At 36.3% G+C, this 25,400-nt stretch overlaps 1 protein-coding gene and 1 pseudogene across 1 annotated transcript; both read right to left on the bottom strand.

Moving 5' to 3' along the window:
* Positions 1 to 5,475: 5,475 nt before the first annotated feature.
* Positions 5,476 to 6,420, bottom strand: LOC103350849 (olfactory receptor 51V1-like). Its single transcript, XM_008267963.3, has one exon. The coding sequence runs from the start codon at positions 6,418 to 6,420 to the stop codon at positions 5,476 to 5,478; it is 945 nt and encodes a 314-aa protein (XP_008266185.3).
* A 6,137-nt stretch (positions 6,421 to 12,557) lies between these two features.
* LOC100349379 (olfactory receptor 52P1-like) lies at positions 12,558 to 13,507 on the bottom strand (annotated as a pseudogene).
* Between the last annotated feature and the right edge of the window lie 11,893 nt (positions 13,508 to 25,400).

Genomic DNA, 25,400 nt, shown 5'->3' with positions numbered 1-25,400 from the left:
TTTGCCAATTTCATTTCCTTTGGGTAAATTCCAAGTAGTGGGATGGCTGGGATTTTGGTATTTTTTGGAATTTATTTGCTTTCTAACTTTTACCAAATTTTTGTTAGTACAAAATTGGCCATACAATTCTAAGATAACCATACTTGTCTAGAGAACAGATTTCATATATACAATTCCAAGAATATTACTATCCTTTCTTTCCTCCCTTCCTCTCTCTTCCTTCCTTTCCTTCTTTTTCCATATAATTTTTGCAATAACATACTTTGAATTTATTTTATAATCACATTAAATGCATATCTTTTTTTTACTTTTTTTATTTAGTAAATACAAATTTCCAAAGTACAGTTAATGGATTACAATGGCTCCCCCCCGCCAATATTTCCCTCCCACCTAAATGCATATCTTTAAAATAATGGGCCTGATATGCTGAAGGGCGAAATGACCCTGCTATCTCAGGCATAAAGTGGAATGTGAGGGTCACTGGTTGAATGACAGAAGCAATCAAAAAATGCCTTGCCGAAGTGGATGTAACAGTTTCATCAGTTCAAGGGGAAATGCCACTCCCTGTAATGCTAGCAGGGATTGTGGAAAAAAATAGTTCCCCACAGGAACAAGACTAGCTCCTGTGTCCTGGGAATCTGCATGGGTTCTTTTAGTATCTTGATGACTCAAAATGACCTGCTTTCCTAGTTTTAACTTAATATATTTTAGAAATCTGAATATCATATTTCCTTAAATGAAACTTAGGATATGCATCAGAGATATCAGGAGGAAATCAGGGAAGTATCTTTCAGAAACCGAACTATTATCAGAGGAGTCAGGAAAGTGTATTGGTGATCAGATAGTAGAAGGCCAAATAGTGAAGAGAATACACAGAACCCCTGTAAAACTCAGAATGCGGAAATATTGGACTTTAAATTTATGGAGTGTAATCATTTTTATTTAATTAATCAGGAGATGTATGCTTTAGGCAGTAGAACACTATGAAGGCCTACAACTAAGAAGGCAATCTCTGGAGTAAGACTATCAATATATCTCTGCTCCAATATTTCTAATTATAAAATCTAATGAAATTTAATTTAAGTGCCCATATTTTTCAATAGATAGATATGCAGACAGATAAAAATGGTATTTGTAATAGTGTCTGGAACAGAATTGATATTCACTAAATGATAGTAATTATATATAATATATATATACATATATATATCTGTATAAATTTAGTTAGCACAAGGACAATTGGTTTCAGTGTTGCACAGTAGGATAAAAACTTTACTTATACCACAAATAATCATCATTATTTGTAAAAGCTGGTGTGCATTTCCATCAGATCAGAGATAGCATGGTCTAGGTAAGAATGTTTTCTTGAAATGTAAAAATGTCTTGCATTTCCATATTACTAATTTTCTTTTCTTTTCCTAGAGCACGTCTGTCATTAAGTACATTTGCCAGAGGATACAACTAGAAAAAGGGTGTGGAGACAGGAAGTTCTGATGTGGAGGGAATTCCTTATGGACACAAAAGAGGAGAGAAACATGTTCAGCAGGAGAAGGGCAAGGGAGAGCAGGTGGGACTGGAGAATTGAGGAGACAGAACTTTTCAGTTACAGATTCACTGGCACTCATTCAAAGAATTAGAACATGAAAAGATAGAAGCCCAGTGTGTTTTAAGAGGGAAGCTAAAAGCAAAAGTGCATTATCACATTGTTCTCTGAAGAGCTGAATGAGATTTCCTTCAAGAGGTCTCATGACAACATAGGAGAGCAGTGTTCGAGTGAATATGACCAAGCAGCATGTCCAGAGAATAGCTTGAAATAAAGCCCTCTGGCTTTCTTCTTCAAGATCAAATGGACCTACACATTCCTTACAGTGCTCTAGGGGACATATAAATCATAAAAAAATGCTCACCAAAGAAGTTGTTAGTAGTGTTATCTTGGGTAGGGGCAAAGGGTTGTGTACCCAAGAGTCACTGAGACAAATGTTTCAAGGTTGATGAGTTGTTGAGTAAGATTCACAGTTACAGACATTTTATTAAGTTGGTTCAAGGGAAATTAATCAGGAAAAGTTCAACAGAGGGTGCAGAAATTTTGGAGTTCAATGCAGAGGGAGGAGGCGAACATTTCCTCAGGATGGGTCAACTAAATGAGACAAAATCAGAGCCCCAGTCAGTTCTCTGTCCCAAACCTCAGGGAAATGTCAGTTTCTCTTCAATATAGCAACATGGATGAGTGTGAGAATGGGTGGGTATTGACCTATGGAGGAAAGAAATAGTCTAGTTGAGACATTGCCTTGCAATTTATAGAAATCATTCTGAGTAAGTTACAACACAGAAAAGATATTTTGATGTTCAAAAGCATTATTTGAATTTTAAATGGAAGATTTGCTGTTAAGACAACTATTAGCACAAATAATGTTACTTGAAGCAGGATAACACCATGAAAGTAAGTAAGCAAAATAAGAAACATCTCCACATTTTACTTTTGAAACATAAGGTTTAAAACTTATTACATAGTTAAACATTGGTATAAATGGCATGCCTTGGTATATCATAATGTTGATTGACAAAAGGATCTATAAATATTTTATGTGGTAATACAATAAAAATATATTTACATCAATTTACAATTTAAAACCCTTATTCACAACATGAACACCACCACTAGGAAAAAAATAGGACAATGGAGCAAATTCTTGGGACACAAAATGAAATGATAACATATCTGATAAAAGAGTTAACTTTGACACCAAATTGCTCCTACTATTATGGTTCTAGTAATTTAAAATTCCCTTATCATAATTTTCTCATTTACAAATTTGAATGAATAGGATTTTCCCGAGAAATTAGTTCTGAGGATTAGTCATCAGTGTCACTACCTAGATCCTCCAATGTGTCTGGCATATAAAAATATCTGACCAATACAAACTAAGGAATATTTTATATCTTTTATTATTTTTGGTGGGTATTATATTCTTAAAAATAAGGACACAAACATTAAAAATAAATTTAAGGGAAACTAAAGTAAATTAAAAACCAACTTAAGGGAAATGCTTTTATAATCAGGTAGGGTGACTGTTTATAAGACTTTTATCCAGGGGCCGGCACCTTGGCTCACTTGGTTAATCCTCCACCTGAGACGCCGGCATCCCATATGGGCACCGGGTTCTAGACCTGGTTGCTCCTCTTCCAGTCCAGCTCTTTACTGTGGCCCAGGAGTGCAGTGAAGGATGGCCCAAGTGCTTGGGCCCCTGCACCCGCATGGGAGATCAGGAAGAAGGACCAGGCTCCTGGCTTTCGGGTCAGCGCAGAGCCAACTGTAGTGGCCATTTTGGGGGTGAACCAACAGAAGGCAGACTTTTCTCTCTGACTCTCTCTCTCCCTATCTATATCTCTACCCGTCAAATAAAAAAAATTATTAAAAAAAGACCTTTATCCAAATCAAAACGACACAAGAGCAAAATATCTATTAAATCATGAATGAATAAAGTTTATTGTGTATGATTCAATGGAATAGTATTCAATAGTAAAAGTTAACTTACTTTGGAAACAGGCAACAATAGGAATGAATCCTAAAAGCATTATTCTAAGTGAAAAATTATTATAGAAAAGATTATATTAATTATCACTTAATTGACATGGTCTGCTTTTAAAGGCCAACTTACGTGATGGAAATCAGATTAGTGACTGTCAGAAGAGGATGACCAAAATGGGTACAATGACACCTTTGAAGGTGATGGAAATATTCTACATCCTGATTGTGGTGACAGTTTTATGTCTGCAAATGTTTTCCACGCTCATCAATGTGTGCTTATACATCTAACAAGGATAAATAACTATTTGAAATTATGCCTCATAAACCTGACTTAAAGATATTAAGTGAGTTATATATAAGTTTTCAGACATATAATACTTAGAGGAAATTTACACATAGTGAGTCCAAATATGAACACCCTATTAACATCAGTTATTCACGATGATGATATTTTTACCTTTATTTACCATATAAATATTTTATAAAGGTTGCATAACTATAAAGAGAGAAGGAGGAAGGGAATATCATTATATTCTTAGAATTGAATCTGTGAACTACATTGAATCTGTTCTGTTTGTGTTGATATTACATTAATATGTAAAAGTAAAGTATGAGATGGTAAAAGTTGAACTGGTAAAAATTAAAAACAAAAGATAGAAAAAGAAGAACTGTCAAATGACTTACAACTGACTAAAATAGACTATATCATTACCCACTAAATCTTGACAGTTAATTTAATCATGCGGATTTTAAAAACCTGTTTATATAATAGCAAATAATATCTATCTTAGTTTTGATGAGGAGATATGAGAAACATATTTACATAATCTAGTCACTGTAACATTCCAGGATCTATTATTTTTTCTTAACTGGGGTAGATGGTTGAAAGATACAACGCAAAGTGAGCATTTTCAAGTGATTCACATAGTTTTCAAATGGTAATACTGGTCCCTGTTGTTTTTATTATTTGAATAAGGAATCACAGAGATCTTCTTACACTGGCCATTCCTGGTGATATATAACATTCATAGGTGACTACAAGGAAATATAGGGTGGCTGGTGAAAATTCTAGCAACATTTTTCATTGTTTTACTACTTTATATTTGATTCCAGTTGTCCTATCTCCCTATGAAACTTATTCAGTTATATGGCACTATGCCTAAACTGAGTAGCTGAGGCCATAGAAAAACAGTAAATGAGAATGTTGCTCAGAGTAATAAAAAGACTAATAAAATGACTGATCTTTCACTAATTTTTTAAAGTGCTTTATTAGGTAATGTTTACCTTTGTCATAATGGGTGAATTTAAAACTACCCTCATTGTATACTGTGGATAATAATGAATGGATATTTTTTTATGACAGGCAGAGTGGACAGTGAGAGAGAGAGACAGAGAGAAAGGTCTTCCTTTGCCATTGGTTCAACCTCCAATAACCCCCACAGCCGGCGCGCTGTGGCCGGCGCACCGCGCTGATCCAATGGCAGGAGCCAGGTACTTATCCTGGTCTCCCATGGGGTGCAGGGCCCAAGCACTTGGGCCATCCTCCACTGCACTCCCTGGCCACAGCAGAGAGCTGGCCTGGAAGAGGGGCAACCGGGACAGAATCCGGCACCCCGACCGGGACTAGAACCTGGTGTGCCGGTGCCACAAGGTGGAGGATTAGCCTAGTGAGCCGCGGTGCCAGCCCAATGAATGGATTTTACAAACAGATTTATCTCATAAATTATGAATGCTGGTCCACTATATATTCATATTCCTATTTATAAAATTCATCACAGTCATGCATGCGAATTTCATTATTTATGATGGTTATAGGAAAAGAAGAAGAGGTATTTGTAACCTATAAAATTATTAAAATAGCAATTACTACATAAATTTTAATTGCTTACTTAACCCTTTGCTTTTTAACATGGAGTTTTGAAAACATTCATGTTTTATCTCAAGACTTAGGATTCCTTTAAAGAGAACAATCTCTGGACTCTTCTTCGTATCTGCTGGGTTTTGATACTATAAATAATTGGGTTCATCATGGGTGGGAAAAGGATATAGATGTTACCCATGAGGACGTGAACAAGTGGTGAGAGGTGTTTCCCAAATCGGTGCACCATAGTCAGACCAATGATTGGGATGTAGAAAACCAAAACTGCGCAGATGTGAGACAGACAAGTTTGCAAGGACTTGATTCTCTCTTCCTGCGATGCAATAGCTAAGACAGTATGCAAGATCAGGATGTAGGAGATAAGTATGAGCACTGCATCCAACAACAGATTGCTGATAACCAGGGCCAGAGCATAGATGCTGTTGAAGCGAATGTCTGAACAGGCAATCCTTAGTAAGTCTTGGTGTAGGCAGAAGGAGTGAGACAGGATGTGAGGACGGCAATAATTTAAGAACTTCAAACGGATAATGACTGGAGGTATGAGCAAAGAGCTCCTACAAAGGATTGCCATCCCAATTTTCATGATTTTGTCATTAGTTAGGATGGAGGAATAGCGTAATGGGTTGCAAATGGCAATATAGCGGTCAAAAGCCATAGCGAGCAGGACAGAAGACTCCATGAAAGACAGACCGTGGATGAAATATGACTGGGCAATGCAGGAATCCAAGCTGATCTCTCTAATGAAGCCCCACAGGATCCCCAGAACTGTGTGCACAGTAGACAGTCCCATGCACAGGTCAGTGAGGGCCAGCATGGCCAGGAAGTAGAACATGGGCTGGTGCAGGCTCACCTCAGTCCGGATCACATGGAGCACCATGCAGTTTCCCAGGAAAACCATAGCATAGATGGTGGAGAAAGGGATGGAGATCCAGAGATAGTGGACTTCCAGGCCAGGAAATCCAGTGAGAGCAAATCTTGAATTGTTGAAGTTTGAGATTGAGATAGCAGACATTAATAGAAGACTGAAAATATGCCTTGAGTAAATTGTAAATTACATAAATTTGTGATCTTCTACTTTCTAGTAATGTTTGATTTTGGAAGAATATAAAGTGTAATACAATTTCCATAAGTGTCATAAGTTTAGCAAAACACAAACTCGATTCTTTAAGAGCAAAAATCTGTTATCTAGATATGAAATTTCCAGTGCTAGTAACAAGGGATGTAAGATTATGGACTTTTATGCGGATAGGGTAAGGTTAATATACTCATGGGATTTAAACTGCAGGTGTGACTTCTGAGTGTTTATTCCTAAATGTATTCCTAAAGGTAGACCTTGTATGATTACAGAGTTGTATCACTGCTGTGGCTTGCTTTACCCTAAGGACAATGAAAGTGACAAATCATCATTTTTGGGGGCTCTGTGCCTTAATTTTTCCCAACAGCTCAGAATATCTGAAGGGAAATTGACAAGTCTAAATAAACAATCCCTTCATTACATTAAAATTTGCAAGAAAAATTAAACAAGGGAATAAGAATTTTGGGCACATCTTAGATTGCCTAGCTTCTCTCTAAATTATTTATTCATTTAAATTGAACTTCTAAATTGAAATTTTCTTCCCTATCTGCATGTACTTTTTTATCCTGAATGAGACTTCTACCTTTTCCAAATATCTCAATGATACTTATATCCTCCATATGTAAGATGACATAATTGGTATGGGTGACAAACTGAGTACTAAACAAATATTTCACAATATCTATTTTACCTATGACTGTGTCAGCTATTTACAGGATTAACAAATTATGTTACTTATAAGTAGAAATTTTAATAATAATCAAATAGTCATAAGAGAATCTATCTAGGCCTAGTCTCCTATAGATCTATACTCCTTACACAATAATTTCAACAGCTATCCCATTCTAAGTGCTAAACAAACATCATATGTGCTTATCTAGTTAAGAGAAATTATGAATTAATAGAATTTATAAGAATAATTTTATAATTTCAAAATAAAAATACCAAAACAATTTATTTAAAGAATAATTAAAACTATGCCTCACTCAGTTTTTCTCTGCTTCTCAAATGAATATATTTTTATAATTAAAATAGCTACTTTCATATTTTTAAATATTATTTAAGATATACAAGCTTCATGTATTTCTTATATACACATTTAGGGGATAAGTCTCACCCAAACTTCCCTACTGCCCACACTCCAGCACTTCTTGCTCTTTCCTCTTCTATTCCAATTCTTAATTTTTACAAATATCTATTTTAAGTTTACTTTATACTCACAAGGTTAATCATACACTAGGTATGGAGTTCAACATAGAGTATGAAGAAAAAAACTGTTCCTCCACAGCAAAGATAAGGGCTGTAAAAAATCATCAAATCTCAAAATGTGAGCATGTGGAGCCACACATAGTAATTGCCCAGAGACCCAGCTACACCCTGCACCCTCTTGTGTATTCACATTTTCTCACAGTCCCAGTATTCAAGGCTTCCACAATCCTGGGGTAGAGAAGATCCACTCTGCCACATGAGCCTGTCTGGTCCACAGAGAGTTAGCCATTCCCAGAGCCAGCTGCCTAGGTGTGCTCCACCTAGTCAGCTTGAGGACTGGAGCCTCTCCACTGGTTCACACGACAAATGGCCATCATACTGGGCTGTGCCAGGCCAAAATCAGGAGCCTGGGGCCGCATCCATGTATCCTACATGTCTAAGTCTGTGGACCATCTTCTTCCTCCTTCAAAATTGCATTATGAAGAAGCTGGGTTCAAAGCTGAGAAACCAAGACTGAAATTGGCTCTGTGATATGAAATGCTAGGGCAGCAAGTGCTGGCTTAGCCTACTGACCTTAACACTGTCCTGCCTTGTGTTTTAAAAAGATTTACTTTATTTATTTGAAAAGCAGAGTGATAGAATGAAAGGGAGGGGCACAAAGAGAGAAATAGATCTTTTAAAAGTGGTTTATCGGTCGGCGCCGCGGCTCACAAGGCTAATCCTCCACCTTGCGGCACCGGCACACCAGATTCTAGTCCCGGACGGGGCGCCGGATTCTGTCCTGGTTGCCCCTCTTCCAGGCCAGCTCTCTGCTGTGGCCCAAGAGTGCAGTGGAGGATAGCCCAAGTCCTTGGGCCCTGCACCCGCATGGGAGACCAGGAGAAGCACCTGGCTCCTGGCTTCGGATCAGCGCGATGCGCCAGCTGCAGCAGCCATTGGAGGGTGAACCAACGGCAAAGGAAGACCTTTCTCTCTGTCTCTCTCTCTCACTGTCCACTCTGCCTGTTAAAAAAAAAAAGTGGTTTCTCTGATGTTTTTCTTTTTTTAATACAAAAAACAAAATTCATGTAGATCATAGATAAAAATCCAAGAATAAAATAATATTTCCTTCCCCCAAATTTTTCCTTTCTTTGTATTTAAGTTTATGATAACATATTTTTTATTTGATTTACAGTCACAGTCTTAATGCTTTGCTAAATAAACAGTTCAACACTAAAAAGTACAATGGGCCGGCACCACGGCTCACTAGGCTAATCCTCCGCCTTGCTGCGCCGGCACACCGGGTTCTAGTCCCGGTCGGGGCGCCGGATTCTGTCCCGGTTGCCCCTCTTCCAGGCCAGCTCTCTGCTGTGGCCAGGGAGTGCAGTGGAGGATGGCCCAGGTGCTTGGGCCCTGCACCCCATGGGAGACCAGGATAAGTACCTGGCTCCTGCCATTGGATCAGCGCGGTGCGCCGGCCACAGCCTGCCGGCTGTGGGGGCCATTGGAGGGTGAACCAATGGCAAAGGAAGACCTTTCTCTCTGTCTCCTCTCTCTCACTGTCTACTCTGCCTGTAAAAAAAAAAAAAAAAAAAAAAAAGTACAATGACCACTGCTCATCAAGAATATAGACAAGGGCAATAAACCATATAATTGTATGATTTTCTGAGAAGATTTATTTTCTTTTTATTTTTATTTCACTCCTTCTGTATGTACTCAAACTTCTATTACTATTTATTTACATTCATTGTGATACTACATTTACTCCTTGCCCTAATTTCTGAGCTAGAAAAATCATCGTCATTCTTCAAAACAGCTCAGCCTTTCTATGGAATTTCCTCCAATAAACCAAAATTGGACATTTTCTCAAATTCATCTTTTTTATATTTAATAATCATACACATAATTAAAATTTATTACATTAGACTGTTTCTACAAAATCTAGTAGAGATGCATCATTTTTTGGTTGCTGTTCTTCATTAATTAATGTATTGTTTTACTACAGTTTCTCACATCAGTTTAGCATATATTAAATACTTAATAAATAATCTCTGACATGAATTGAGCCTCTCTTACTCACTTGAGTGATATGAAGTATTAATGATTGATAAGTTTGGTAGGGTGGTGTGGTTGGGAAAATAAACACAAAATATCATACAGAGATATTCAATTGAAACCTCTCTTTATACTCTTGGAAAATACCTTTGTTTGGATCTGCATACTTCTAATATTTATCCTATGTGGAATAAGAGAATAAGATTTCCTTTACAATTGTGATAATTGTGTTCTGTTCATTATATCCCTCAATCCTTACCCCGGCATTATAAAATATATAAACTATTACCTTCATTTAAGAGATTATAAAACCAAAGGTTTGCAGTTTTAAAACTGAAATTCTTTCAGGTATTATGATGGAAACATATGAAGTTAATTCTTCTCTCTCCGGAACTCTAGCTTCATAATATATAATAAGGGGCAAATGCTGTGGTATATCAGGTAAAGCTGCTGCCTCCAGTGCCAGCATCACATATGGGAACTAGTTCAAGTCCCAGCTGCTCCACTTAATGATCCAGCTCTCGCTGTGTCCTAGGAAAGCAGTAGAAGATGGCCCAGGTCCTTGGGCCCCTGAACCCGCATGGGAGACCTGGAAGAAGCTCCTGCCTCCTGGCTTCGGAAAAGCACAGCTCTGGCAGTTGCAGCCAACTGAGGAGTGAAACAGCGGATGGAAGACCTCTCTCTCTCTCTCTCTCTTTACCTCTGCCTCTCTGAAACTCTTTCAAATAAATAAGTAAAAAATTTTCTAAAAAAAGATATGATAAGATCATTCAATGTATCGAATGATCATTGAATAATGGGGGGGGAGTTTTAATTATGTGTAACTATTTGCTAAAACATACAAAAAGTAAGCTACATTTTTAATAAATCAACAAATAAGAAAAAAGTAAATGAGCCAAGTATAAAAAGTCAAAGTTGAGTGCTAATTCATTTGAGAACACACACTAAATGTTTGAAAAATAAACACCAACCTGTATAAAAAATCAAAAAATTCCAATCCAAAACACTCTCATCCCATGAAAACAGTCAAAGAGTAAAATGGTGATTTGAATAAAACATCAGTAGATACACCCAAAGGTAGTTTCTTAGTTCTTCATAATGGAATTAATTGCTTTAAGTGAGAAAGAAATCATTTTCAATTTCAGCACTTAATGAACATGCCCTACCTAAACTCCCTATTCCTTGAAACTAACATAAATAAAACCACATGTGGATAAGAAGAGTTTTAGACTCATAAAGTTGTACTCAAATTTTGAAATTGTAGCCTTAATGTTTTCAGGCGGCACTGCTTGAATATTTCTCTAGTCAGATAAGAGCAATTCTTGTTTGGAGATTTGCTAAAAAGTGTAATAGATGTGTCAGGTAGACAGAGTGAAGGGACACTCAAAACATATCCAAATTTCTAGAAAAAGAAGAGGTTTTGGAATAATAAAACATTAAATATTTAGAAGAATAAACTTCTATTTGTACAAAGTAAATTAAAAAAACATTAAGACTTCTAAAACAGTGTAATAGTTTAGACCATGTATTCTCAACCTAGACATCTTGGGTTCTGATTCTGAATTTCTACCTTTTAAGTTACTTACCTTGTGCAATTTATGTAACATCTCTATTTCTCAATTTCCTAATTTGTATTCATGGGGTAGCTTTGTTGATTAACACAGTAAATACAGAGTAAAGAGTTTAGTACATGGCATATTATAATTGGAATGTTAAGCGTTTTTTTAACTTTACAATCAGTAAAAATATCAAAAGATGATTTCTATTCAAGAGTTTTTTGCAATGGACTTTTAATTTGGATATAATAATAATTTATAGGTATGAGGTGCATTGTCATAATTTAATACATGCATACAACATGTAATAATTAAATCTGTGTAATTAGCATTGCCCTCACTTTAAATATTTATCATTCTTTGTGTTATATACATTAAAACTTCTTTCTAATAGTTCTTCCAAAAATATATAATGAATTTTTGTCAACTATTGTCTCTCTACTGTGACATAGAACATTAAAACCTATCCCTGGCCAGTGCCGTGCCTCAATAGGCTAATCCTCTGCCTTGCGGAGCCGGCATACCAGGTTCTAGTCCCGGTTGGGGAGCCAGATTCTGTCCCAGTTGCCCCTCTTCCAGGCCAGCGCTCTGCTATGGCCCGAGAGTGCAGTGGAGATGGCCCAAGTGCTTGGGCCCTGCACCCCATGGGAGACCAGGAAAAGCACCTGACTCCTGGCTTCGGATCAGCGCGGTGCTCCAGCCACAGCGTGCTGGCCTTGGCGGCCATTGGAGGGTGAACCAACGGCAAAAGTAAGACCTTTCTGTCTCTCTCTCTCTCACTGTCCACTTTGTCTGTCAAAAATAAAAAAATACATAAATAAATAAAAAATTAAAAAAACCTATCCCCCTTATGTAACTCTATATGCTACCAATTATTCAACCTCTATCTATGGGGAACTTTAAAGCAGGGTGTACAAAGAGATTGAATAGGAAAAGGAAGCATTAATAATTTCAAAGTCCAATGTTTTGAAAAAATGTAAGTTGTTACATAATTCATATAGCCATTTTACATTTGTAGGCTGAATAAAATATTAACAATATAGAATAAAATAATAATATCAAAAATAAATGTTGCTAATATTTATTGAAAGATTTCCATAGAAAAAAATCCCTTTATTTCTAAAGGAATAAAGAAAAGGCATAAAAATTTAGATTTAGAGAACAAAAAGCATAATATCAAACATCCTTGAACAAAGCACACTGAATCAAGATAATTTTAAATTACCAGGATTTCAAGAGCCAGATTCTGCAATAATGAGTCTGCATTTAGGAGCTTTAATTTTCAGAGATCTTGTTTGGGAAGAAAACATTCACCACTCAGTCACAGATCTGCTTTGTCTTGACGCCATACACAAGAGAATTCACAGTGGGGGGTACTAGAAGGTACACACTTGCAAAAATTATGTGGACACTCAGAGGTACCTTCTTACCAATGCGATAAGTTAGGAAGCTAAAGAGCGCTGGTCTATAGAAGACAAGAATAGTGCAGATGTGAGCAGCACAGGTGCCCAATGCTTTAGAGAGAGCATTCTGGGAAGAGAGCCGGAAGACTGCCTGCAGGATTTTGATGTAGGATGCTGCTATGAGACCTAAGTCCAATACTATCACTGAAAGAGCCGCAGAAATTCCATATGCTTGGTTAACAAACGTGTTGGCACTGGCCAACTTCACCACAGCCATGTGCTCACAATAGGCATGATTAATGACATATTTAGTGTAATATGGAAGTCTGTTAATAAGGACAGGACAGGGCAAAACCAGAAGTGAAGCTCGAATCACACCAACTAGACCCATTTTAATGACCAGTGATGTTGTCAGAATGGTTGTATACCGCAGTGGTATGCAAATAGTTAAGGAGCGATCGAAGGCCATGAGACAAGGAGAGGTGATTGTATAATGCAAAATGTGTGGATAAAATACAGTAGTGCAAGGCAGACATTAAAGTCAATCCGATGATCATCAAACCAAAAGATGCCAAGCATCTTGGGGGCTGTGGAATAGGCAAGAGCCACATCATTCACTGCCAACATGCAAAGGAAGAAATACATAGGTTGATGGAGGCTTGGCTCCAGCTTAACGGTAACAATGATTACACTGTTCCCCAGTAGGCTCAGGAGAAACAGAAGGCAAACAGGGACTCCAATCCAGCAGTGAAAATCTTGCAAACCAGGAATACCAACCAGGAAGAAGGATGAGACATGGTAATGTGTAGCATTGTCTGCCATGTTAAAACTGCAGAAGCTGTGTGTTTAGTGCAAAGAGCCAAGCAAATCCCCTATAAGCAAAAGAATTGTAAAGTGATCCTCTCTGGTCCTGCATGGCACTAATCCAGACACAGTGGATAATAGCCTACCTGAAGAGCTGACTTTTCTCCTAAACCTCTATAAACCCTCAGGTATTCCATTTCACCATTTGAAGTTCCAGCATCTTCATCTGTTAAGAAGATTAAGCTTGTTTATTCCAGATTTTTTATGGAATTCTGAAATATGTTGTAATTCTATTCCTATTAGAAGATCAGATAGTAATAAAATCACTTTAACTATGTGTTGAGGCCAGTGAATATCTTTAGGAGATGAAGATGGTATATAAACTACTATTCACAGATTTTCCAACTTGCTGTGATTTTTTTTTTTTGGACAGGCAGAGTGGACAGTGAGAGAGAAAGAGAGAGACAGAGAGAAAGGTCTTCCTTTGCCATTGGTTCACCCTCCAATGGCCTCTGCGGCCATCGCGCTGCGGCCGGCGCACCGAGCTGATCCGATGGCAGGAGCCAGGTACTTATTCTGGTCTTCCATGGGGTGCAGGGCCCAAGCACTTGGGCCATCCTCCACTGCACTCCCTGGCCACAGCAGAGAGCTGGACTGGAAGAGGGGCAACCGGGACAGAATCCAGTGCCCTGACCGGGACTAGAACCTGGTGTGCCGGCTCCGCAAGGCGGAGGATTAGCCTAGTGAGCCACGGCGCCGGCCTTTTTTTTTTTTTTTTTCTGTGAATTTTTATAATTCTGTTATCCTTAGTCAGCATAATTTTAAAAATCCATAATTCAGAATAAGATTTCCTAACACTAAAACCTTACGAAAAACTTATTAAAGACAATAAATGCTTAGTCATCAAAGGTAATATTATTTTAGATTTTGAAAGGTGAACATTACAACATATAAAGTTCTTTAATGACTTTTTTAAAAAGATCTGAAAATGGACAACACTCAATTGTAAAAAATAGCATAAAAAATGATCCAGAGAAATGAGCAAAGGAGATCAGTTTTATAGAAAAAATGCCTGAAGAAAGGAGAAATTAAAAAGTCAAAAAGGAGGTGGATCATTTCAAAGTCACTTTTCTTGTAAGGCAAAGTCCGGGAGACAGAACAATCACAAGGTAATTAATATTAACTCTAGGCTAACTAAGTTACCTTTTCTGTGAGAACTTAAGTAGAGGGAAATTCATGACCAGTCCAACTGAATGTGGCGCATATGGGAAATTTGGCTGTTATCCTCTTGATTTCAGATAACAACTTAGTTTTGGTTGCAGTTTGGTGATGTGAAACATTAGAATGGGGAATACATTTTGACTTTTAATCTGGTTTGTTGCGACCTGGTGTGGTGCAAAAACAATGGCTTATTATAATTTTTATTTAATAATATTAAATCCTTAGCAAGATCTGAAGATGAAGAGAGTAATGAGTTTTAATACAAATTGATGACTATTTATGCTGTCAAAAGATCTTAAATTGTTTCATTTAAACTAATATTTACTGGCAGTAAGTCTAGTCTTTGTTCTGTAAAGCTGAGACATTTATCTATAGAATCAGCCCTGACAGTAGTTGTGACAGCCATTCTGCTCAAGGTACAAGGAAGAGCAAAGAAACTACAATCCACATTTTTTATTTCACCACCAAGAGTAGCTTCTTTTAGACATATAACTTTTATGTATATATTTATATAAACATTTATAACATTTATATATATGGAAACAAATATATATATATGTATTTATGTGAGCAAATTTCACATATTTCATATATAGAGATTTAACAGCAGAATAGTACTTTCCACCCTACACTCATTCCCTTTCTTCTTAAGAATCTTTCTTGAACTCCAAATTTTTAAGTTTTAACAGTTCTCTACCTTCTTTATAGATTCTAGTCTATACTTAGTTTTAATAATTTAAATATTCACCTGACTCCTGATGACAATTTTATTCATAGTTGTTCTCAGCATTTAAATTTCTGATCTTAAACCTCACTGATATGAAAGCAAATATATTATTAACTGTTTCTAGTGACAGTATTTCTTTGAATGTTCAAGATATAGATTTATGGGAATTTTTTTTACTTTTATTTAATGAATATAAATTTCCAAAGTACAGCTTATGGATTACAATGGCTTCCCCCCCATAACGTCCCTCCAACCCGGAACCCTCCCCTTTCCCACTCCCTCTCCCTTTCCATTCACATCAAGATTCATTTCGATTCTCTTTATATACAGAAGATCAGTTTAGCATACATTAAGTAAAGATTTCAACAGTTTGATCCCACACAGAAACATAAAGTGAGAAATACTGTTTGAGTACTAGTTATAGCATTAAATCTCAATGTATAGCATACTAAGGACAGAGATCCTACATGAGGAGTAAGTGCACAGTGACTCCTGTTGTTGACTTAACAAATTGACACTCTTGTTTATGGCATCAGTAATCACCCTAGGCTCTTGTCATGAGCTGCCAAGGCTACGGAAGCTCCCTGAGTTCACTGACTCTGATCATATTTAGACAAAGCCATGGTCAAAGTGGAAGTTCTCTCCTCCCTTCATAGAAAGGTACCTCCTTCTTTGATGACCCGTTCTTTCCACTCTCACTCTTGGAGATCTTTCATTTAGTTGTTTTTTTTTTTGTTTTTTTTTTTTTTTTTTTGTTTTTTTTTTTTTTCCCCCAGAGGGTCTTGGCTTTCCATGCCTGAAATACTCTCATGGGCTTTTCAGCCAGATCCACATGCCTTAAGGGCTGATTTTGAGGCCAGAGTGCTGTTTAGGACATCTGCCATTCTATGGGTCTGCTGTGTATCTCACTTCCCATGTTGGATCATTCTCTCCCTTTTTTATTCTATCAGCTAGTATTTGCAGACACTAGTTTGTTTATGTGATCCCTTTGGTTCTTAGTCCTACCATTATGATCAGTGGTGAACAGAAATTGATCACTGGGTCTAGTGAGATGGCATTGGAACATGCCACCTTGATGGGATTGAATTGTAATCCCCTGGTATGTTTCTAACTCTGCCTTTTGAGGTAAGTCAGCTTGAGCGTGACCCAAATTGCACATCTCTTCCCTCTCTTATTCCCACTCTTACATTTAACAGCAATCACTTTTCAGTTAAGTTTCAGCACTTAAGAAGAATTGTGTATTGATTACAGTATTCAACCAAAAGTATTAAGTAGACAAACAAACAAAAATACTAAGAGGGATAACATTAAGTTGTTCATCAACAGGGCGGGGGCTGATCAAGTCACCGTTTCTCATAGTGTTTATTTCACTTTAACAGGTTTCCTTTTTGGTGCTCAGTTAGTTGTCACCTATCAGGGAGAACATGTGGTAAAAAAAAATTTTTAAGAATTTGATATCTGCATTTTATATTAAATATATGCTACTCTGGCAGTATCTATTGTGTTTTCTAGTAGGAAATTGAAAAATGTCATTAAGTCATAAAATATTTCAAAAAGATTCAGAGTTCAAACATTCACTGTATACAGAAATTTAGAAGAAATCTATGACCCAAAACAGAGATGGGAACTTAGCAGTTTTTGTCTATACTTTGATAAGCCTTAAAAGAGACTCACATTAACAAAGACACTGAATATAGTCTTGTTTTAAAAAATGCTTGAAAAATATTTATAGTAGTTCAACATAAAATATTAAGAATATTTTTAAAATACATGCATAATTTCTAAAATGAAAATTAAAAGTCTTTGCAGAGAAAATTGAAGATCTAAATAGAAAGATAGATTATGTCTGCCATTAAAAGTCTCAATATTGTTAACAAATAGTAGTGCTCCCTTGATTGTGCTAAAATAATGTAAACTTAATCAAAATTTCAGTAAGATCTTTTTGGAGAATTTTACATTTTATTTCTAAAATTGATATTGAAATACAAGTGAACAAATGAAACTGTTTTCTAAATGAAAGGACAAAGTGGGATATCTTACTCAACCTAATTTGTCCATTTTCCACAAAGCTACAAAAATTCTGTCTACCAGATATTGACCCAGACATATAGTGAATGAATTTTCAGCAAAGTTACCAAGGAAATTCAAAAGACAGAGGAATCTTGTTCCAATAACTGATGTCATATCAAGTGACACATTTACATGGAAAAATTAATTTACTATTAAGCTTACACAATAGTAATGAAAGAGTTCATTGACCTAAGTGTAAAACATAAAACTCTAAAACGTAGAAAAAAAAAAAGAGGGAAATCTTTGTGACTTGCAGGGGCAGGAATTTATATCTTAGATATAAAAGAAAACTCAAGTGTAAAAGAAAAAATGATAATGTTAGACTTTATTTAATGTTTTTTTTTGTTTGAAAGATACAATTAAATAACTAAAAAGGCCAGGCTCAGATTGGGCAGAATTATTTAGAATACACATAAGGAAAGCTATTTGGGTTCAGAATATACAAAAAGTTAGATTAAATGTTAAACTGATAAAAAATAAAACCAAAAGAAAAATGGAAAATTGATTTTAAAAAAGTTTCAAACAATACAATATGCAGATGACCAGTAGACACATGGTTATTCACTGAAAATTAAGACTAGTGAAAATACACTACCACATACCTATACAAATTTCTAAAATATAAAATATTCAGCATATGCTGTCCAATTCATAAGTCAAAGTGGATAAAAATGGAACAGGTTTGGAAAACAATTCACCAATTCTAACTTTTAAACTTATAAGTGTAGCTCAAAAAGTTCATGAGACTGGAATTAAAATAAAAATTTATTTTGGTTAGAAATTTGAAATACATGTATTTTACTTTCATAATGTGCAAATTCTCTGAACTTTTTGAATATTTCACATACACCTAAGTTATGGTCCAGCTGTTTAAACCATGATATGCAACTCCAAATTAATATTTAGGTCCTGTTAGCAGGCCCTGAGGGGATGGTGGTTGCCAGAGAGAGTTTCAGGGGTTCTTTCCCTCAGACAATTTGCAAAGAGGCAGAAACATCACTTTGGTTGGCAAGTCACAGCAAAGTATCTGGTCCTAGAGCAGACCAGGCTGAGTGCCAGAACAAGACACTGGCTTTCAGGAAGTGCCCAGGGTATTTGAGTATTCCATCTTTTCCTGGGGTCATTCTATGGGGGTGCCCATTGGACAGGGGTTTCACATATGGTATATTGATTGGCTTGGGGCTCATGAAAATAATGGAGGGTCTTTCAGAGACAACCTGATTCTCCCTAGGGGCTCTGCACCCTACTCTCCTAGCTCTGGGAAGAAGGTTGCACCTAATTTAAGATGTGATTAAAACCACAAGGTTGCACACGCAGCTCAAGAAGCTGTATTGGGGGAGATGCTGATAGGTACGGAAACGAGCTTTCTAGCCACAGTTGGCAGCCTGCTTGCACAAAACTTGCAACCTGCCTGTGAAAGACATTCTACCTACAGCTTAGGGGCCAACAGACTACTAGTCCCAGCAGGTGGTCACAGGTGCCATAAAGATTTGTAAATGAATGTTCATTGCACTTTTATTTCCTGTAGTCCCACCTGGAAATAATCCACTTATGAACAAATAAGTGGCTAGAACAATGATGGTATATCAATAAATTGGAAAATTACTTAGCAAAAAAAGGAAACTATTGACTAATGAAATTAAGTAATTATGGAAGTGAAAGAAACCAGACAAAGCACGAAATATTGTGTCATTGTATTTGCATAAAATTCTAGGGAATGCAAATTTATCTTTAGTGATAGCAAATAGATAAGTGATGTCCTGGGGAGGATAACAGATGGAGGGATAGGTTAAAAATACATATGAGGAGATTTTAGAGAAGTGATGGGTTGATTTCAGTAATGGTTTCATTAATATATGTACATATCAAAATTCAACAGGTTGTGTATTTTAAATATGAACAGAAAGTTATTTTATGACACATTTTTATTATAAAGTATTAAAAATACATTATGTCCTACTTGTATAACTGAAAAGTAATTCAATTGGATTTTCATATCTATATAGGAAAGAAATATAATATATTGAATATGCTTACAAATACATAATTGGCAGATACCTTAATACATAATATATAATTATAGATACCTTAATACATAATATATAAATATTTACTTACATGCTTTATAATTTGGATTCCATGGAAATAAGGACACTTGTTTTTCTTTTTTTTTTAGATTTTTTTTATTTATTTATTTGACAGGTAGAGTTTACAGAGAGTGAGAGAGACACAGAGAGAAAGGTCTTCCTTCCATTGGTTCACTCCCCAAATGGCCGCAACTGCCGGAGCTGCGCCCATCCAAAGCCAGGAGCGAGGAGTTTCTTCCTGGTCTCCCATGTGGGTGCAGGGGCCCAAGCACTTGGGCCATCCTCCACTGCTATCCCAGGCTACAGCAGAGAGCTGGACTGGAAGAGGAGCAACAGGGACTAGAAGCCGGTGGCCAGGACACCTGTTTTTCAAAAGCACTTAATGAGTATAGCTCAAAAAAAGTTGACAAAATTTGCAACATGTTTAACATAGGAAAATATTGCATAAAATATTTAAAGACATACACATACTGAAAAAAAGAAATAAAGACAATTCAGTAGACTGGGAGACTTTAAAAAAAATCATTCAGACAAATAAACTATACATATGGAAAAATGATCAAATATTTTTATCAATAAATGCTAACCAAAATGACAACAAGTATTACTGCTTGGTAACATCTGGCTAAAGTCACATGGGGAAGTATTAGTAAATATGTCAAGCAGTGGCTAGAGCTAGGACTCAGTGGGTTAAAGCTATTGCATGCAGAGCCAGAGTCCCATATGGGAGCTGGTTGGAGTTCTGGCTGGTCCCTTGAAGATCCAGCTGCCTGCTAATGTGCCTGGGAAAGCAGTGGAGAGTGGCCCAAGTCCTTGGGCCTCTGCACCCACACGGGAGACACAGAAGAAGCCTTTGACTCTAGGTTTTGGCCTGGCCCATCTAGGTCATTGTGGCTGTTTGAGGAATGAACCAGTTAATGGAAGATTCTCCCTCCCGCCCACTTTTCTCTCTCCCTCTCTCTCTCATTCTCCTTTTCTCTCTCTGTAACTCTGTCTTTCAATTAAATATGTTAAGCAATGCAAATTCCTAGATTCTGATTATTTTGATTTATGTAATGTTTTCAATATCTACTAATGTTATATTTTAGTTTCCTATGATGTGGAAGTTTGATTTTTAGATGCAGGAATGAGCACTGTAATTATATGAAGATACACATATGAATTTTCATAGATAGTTCTCAAAAGAAAAAATACAAATGGCCAAGAAATATATGAAAAAATGATGAGCATCTTTAGCCATAGGAGAAATGAGAATCAAAACCACAATGAGATATTACCTCATCCCTGTCAGAATGGCTACAGTCCAAACACTGAGAGTAAAAATACTGGTAAGGAGGTGGACAAAGGAAAACATTAATACACTGTTGGTGGGAATGCAAATCAGTGCAACCACTATGGAATACAGTGTGGAGATTTCTTTCAAGTGTAGAAAAATTCTTGTCATTGATCTAGCAATCCCACTATGGAGTAATTTTCCAAAAGAATTGAAAACAATATTTCAGATACCTGCATCACTACGTTCACAGCAGCACTGTTCACAGTAGCTAAAATTTGGAATCAACTAAGATGTCCATCATCAGATGAATGGCTAAAGAGAACATGGTAGATACACACAATGGAGTATTATTCAGCTATGAAAAAGAATGGAAGTCTAGCATTTGCAGCAAAATAGACACGATTGGAGGAAATCATGTTGAATGAAATAAAGAGGTCACAGAAAGACAAATACTGCTTGTTCTCTCTTATAAGTGAGAGCTAAAATTTAAAAAAAAAAAGAAGAAAAAAAATGTGTGTATCAGTGTTGTTGCAAGCATAGTTTGTGAAACTAATCATTGAAATGTTATACTACTATAGTTTGGATGATCTTTAAAATCACTAAATGGGGCCAATGGTGTGGCTAGCAGGTAAGAGCTGCCGCCTGCAGTGCCGGCATCCCATGTGGGCACCAGTTGAAGTCCCAGCTGCTCTACTTCCCTATTGAGCTCTCTGCAATGACCTGGAAAGGCAGTAGAAGATGGCCCATGTCCTTGGGCCCCTGCATCCACATGGGAGACCTGGACAAAGCTTCTGGCTCCTGGCTTCGGATAGGTGCAGCTCCAGACATTGCGGCCTTCTGGGGAGCGAACCAGTGGATGGAAGACTCTCTCTCTCTCTTTCTCTCTCTCTCTCTACCTGCCTCTGCCTCTCTGTAATTCTGCCTTTCAAATAAAAATAAAATAAAATAAATAAATCTTTAAAAAATTTTACTGTATAAGGGTGAAATGGTCATTTTTCTATTCAATTATTGTTTATAGACATTGTCTCTATTCCCGCTAAACTAAAATTCTTTTGCTTTAACAAAAAAAAAGATTCATAGATGTGTTATTCATAATGGACATTTCACAATGCACATTTTCCCTGGATGTGTAGAAAAATTGTAGTGTATATACACCCTGATACATTATTCTGGAAGAAAAATAAGCATAATAGAAATTCAACGTAATGTGCATATAAAGCCAAGAAAGATACATAAAAGTACATTGTATGATTTCATTTATGTAAAGCTCAAAAACAAGCAACACAAAAATAGAAGACATAGGAATTTATGCTTAGGAGGATGTATCTTATATAAAAACAAAAGAATAACAAGAAAATAGTTACAGTCGTTGAAGTTTATCTTAGAGGGATGTGAGACACTGATAAAAAAGCACACATACATGGTTTGTTGGGAGTAAGCAAGGATTTTTTTCTGTATCTAAATGAGCACCTTGTGGTTATGTGCATTATGATGACTTCTTTACACTTTTCCATGTGTGTTATTTGCAAAAAACAAGGAAAAGTGCTCTAGAGCAGTGGCTATATTATTTACTTTTCAAGTTACCTAAATCAGAGATTAAACTGTAACTACTTTCTCTTAGATGAATACTGTCTCATCATTACTTTCATCAATACTTTCTTCTGTACTATCTATTTTTAGTAATTTGTATTTGTTTACTTTCCTATTTTAGATATAAAAAACAATTGCTAGCCTAAATAGCTTGACTGATGACCTAGAATCTTGTTTTATCATAAAGTCATCATTTAAAAATTGGGTCTTCCATTTCAGATAGTCATTATTCATTGTCTTTTCTAAACTCCAGAGAACAAATGAAATCAGACATTCCTAAGGACATATAAAATATTTCTTTTTTTTTCTGCACCCATTTTGGGGTTTTCCCATGTTGGATTTTTCCTTTACAGCTGATTTTTTTTCCAATATAGCTGCTTTGTTCTAATATCATTTATGTACTTTTTATTACCATAAAGAGAAGAGATTTCATGTGTTTAATAAATAAAAGTCTAAGAATATACTTTTCTCCCTTCTACCTCCTTCATATTTTTTAAAAATTTTTGTGATATCATCACTTTAGAATCACAGGATTAATGTTCCATTAAATATAAGGTTCAACAATTAAAAAGTAAAAAGACTGCTGTTCCACAGAAATTATAGACAAGGGCTATAAACAATAAGCAAATCAGAAGACGTCAATTTAACTCTTATACATTAAGTTTTCTTGTACTTTGTTTATTAGCTATCATAAATTAAAGAACACATATGATATTTGTCTAATTTGACTAAGCGTAATGGTCTCCAGTTGCATCAAATTTTGATGTAAAAGGCAGGATTTCATTCTTTATTGTGGCTAAACATTATTCCATGTGTATTTATATATTTATGTATCTATTACATTTTCTTTATTTAGTCATCAGTTGATGGACATCTGAGTTGATTCCCTTTCTCAGCTATGATGAATTGAGCTGATTTAAACACAGGGGTACAGATAATTCTTTCATTTGCTGATTACATTTCCTTCTAGTATATTCCTAGGAGTGAAATTGCTGGGTCTTATACTAGTTCTATTTTCAGATTTTTTGGGAATCTCCATACCATTTTCCATAATGGCTGTGCTACTTTATATTCCCACCAACAGTGAGATAGGGTACCTTTTTATCCACATACTTGCCAACATTTGTTATTTTTTTTATTTTTTGGATGAGAGCCATTCTAACACGGGTGAAGAAAAACCACATTGTATTTATTTGCAATGACTAATGATCATAACACTTTTTCATGTATCTGCTGGTCATTAGTATTTAATCCTTTCACAAATGCCTGTTCATGTAATTTGCTTATTTTTCTTTTTTTTTTTTAAGGATTTATTGATTTATTTGAAAGGCAGAGTTGCAGAGTGAGTTGGGGTGGGAGAAGAGAACTTTCATTCAATGGTTCATTCTCCAAATGGCTGCAACAACTAAAGCTGGGATGATCTGAAGCCAGGAGCCAGAAGCTTCTCCCAGATCTCCCATGTGGATGCCAGGGGTCCAGGTATTTGGGCCATTCTTCATTGCCCATGACCCCAGGTGCATTAGCAGGGAGCTGAATTGTAAGTAGAGCAGCCAAGGACTAGAATTATAATCCATATGGGATGCCAGAGCACAGTGCCATCACACTTTACTCATTTCTTTACTGGACTTTCAAGTTTATTGTTGTTGTTGATTGTCTTGAGCTCCTTATATATTCTAGATTCCAATCCTTTATCAGATGGATAGTTCACAACTATTTTCTCTGATTCTGTCAGTTGCCACTTCACTTTGTAAAGTGTTTCCTTTTCTGTGCAGAGCTTTCTTAGTTTGAGTGAATTCCATTTGTATATTTTTGCTTTTATTGCCTGTGCTTCTGTGATTTTATCCAAGAAATCTTTGCCCATGTCAATGTTTTGAAGTTTTTTCCCCTAGGACTTCCTCTAGGAATTTGATGATTTAAGGTCTTAGGTTAAGGACCTTGATCTATTGTTTGATGATTTAAAAAAAATTAATATAAATGAATTTCATGCATTCCACAGGTACAGATCCAAGAAAAAAAACCACACTTCCCTCACTCTCCTGTTATGACAGGGTTCTTGTTTCTTACTTCTCCATGCACAGACACAATTTTCCAAACACCATTCAAGAGACTGTCATCTTTTTCAGGGAGTAATTTTAGCTCATTTGTCAAATATTAGTTGATTGCAGATGTGTTGAATATTTTCTTGGGTGTCTTTTTTAAGATTCATTTGAAAGACAGAGATAGAGAGAAAAAAGATGAAAAATAAAGAGAAAAAGAGGGATCTTCCATCTGCTGGTTCACTTCCCAGATGGCTGCAATGGCTAGGGCTGGACCAGGCCAAAGCCTGGAGTTTCTCCCATGTTTCCCACATGGGTGCAGGGGCCCAAAAGCTTGAGCCATTTTTGCTGCTTTTCCAGGTGTACTAGCAGGGAGCTGGATTGGAAGTGGAGCAATTGGGACTCCAACAGGCACACATATGGGATGCCATTACTGGAGACGATGACTTAACCTACCACTTTTTTTTTTTTTTATAATACACCTTTTTATTTTCCCACATACTCATCACAAAAAGTTTTCAAACTGAAAAAATAAAAATGTGAAGAAAATCAAAATGTTCTCGGTATTTCCACCTGCACTGATGTGGAAATAAATATACTAACATTCTTCCACACATTCAAGTACTATATTTATACACATACACATGCAAAATTGAATATACTTTGCATATAATTCAAAATTCAGACACTCAGTTTCGATTGGTAGACATTTTGCCCTTGTTGTTTGTTTCTAATATAAACAACAGCATAGTAAACACACCTTTGGAAACATATTCCTTATTGCTTCTCTGATGACTAATCTCTAACACTTACTTCCCACAGATCAATGAGCCATACCTGCCAGTATGTGTGTCCTTGCGACAGTCCATTCACTTGAATTTTGGCAGGTTCTGTGACTTGGAGC

Source organism: Oryctolagus cuniculus, chromosome 1 (assembly GCF_964237555.1).
Source record: "Oryctolagus cuniculus chromosome 1, mOryCun1.1, whole genome shotgun sequence".
Taxonomy (NCBI): Eukaryota; Metazoa; Chordata; class Mammalia; order Lagomorpha; family Leporidae; genus Oryctolagus; species Oryctolagus cuniculus.
This window is presented reverse-complemented; position numbering and strand designations above follow the sequence as displayed.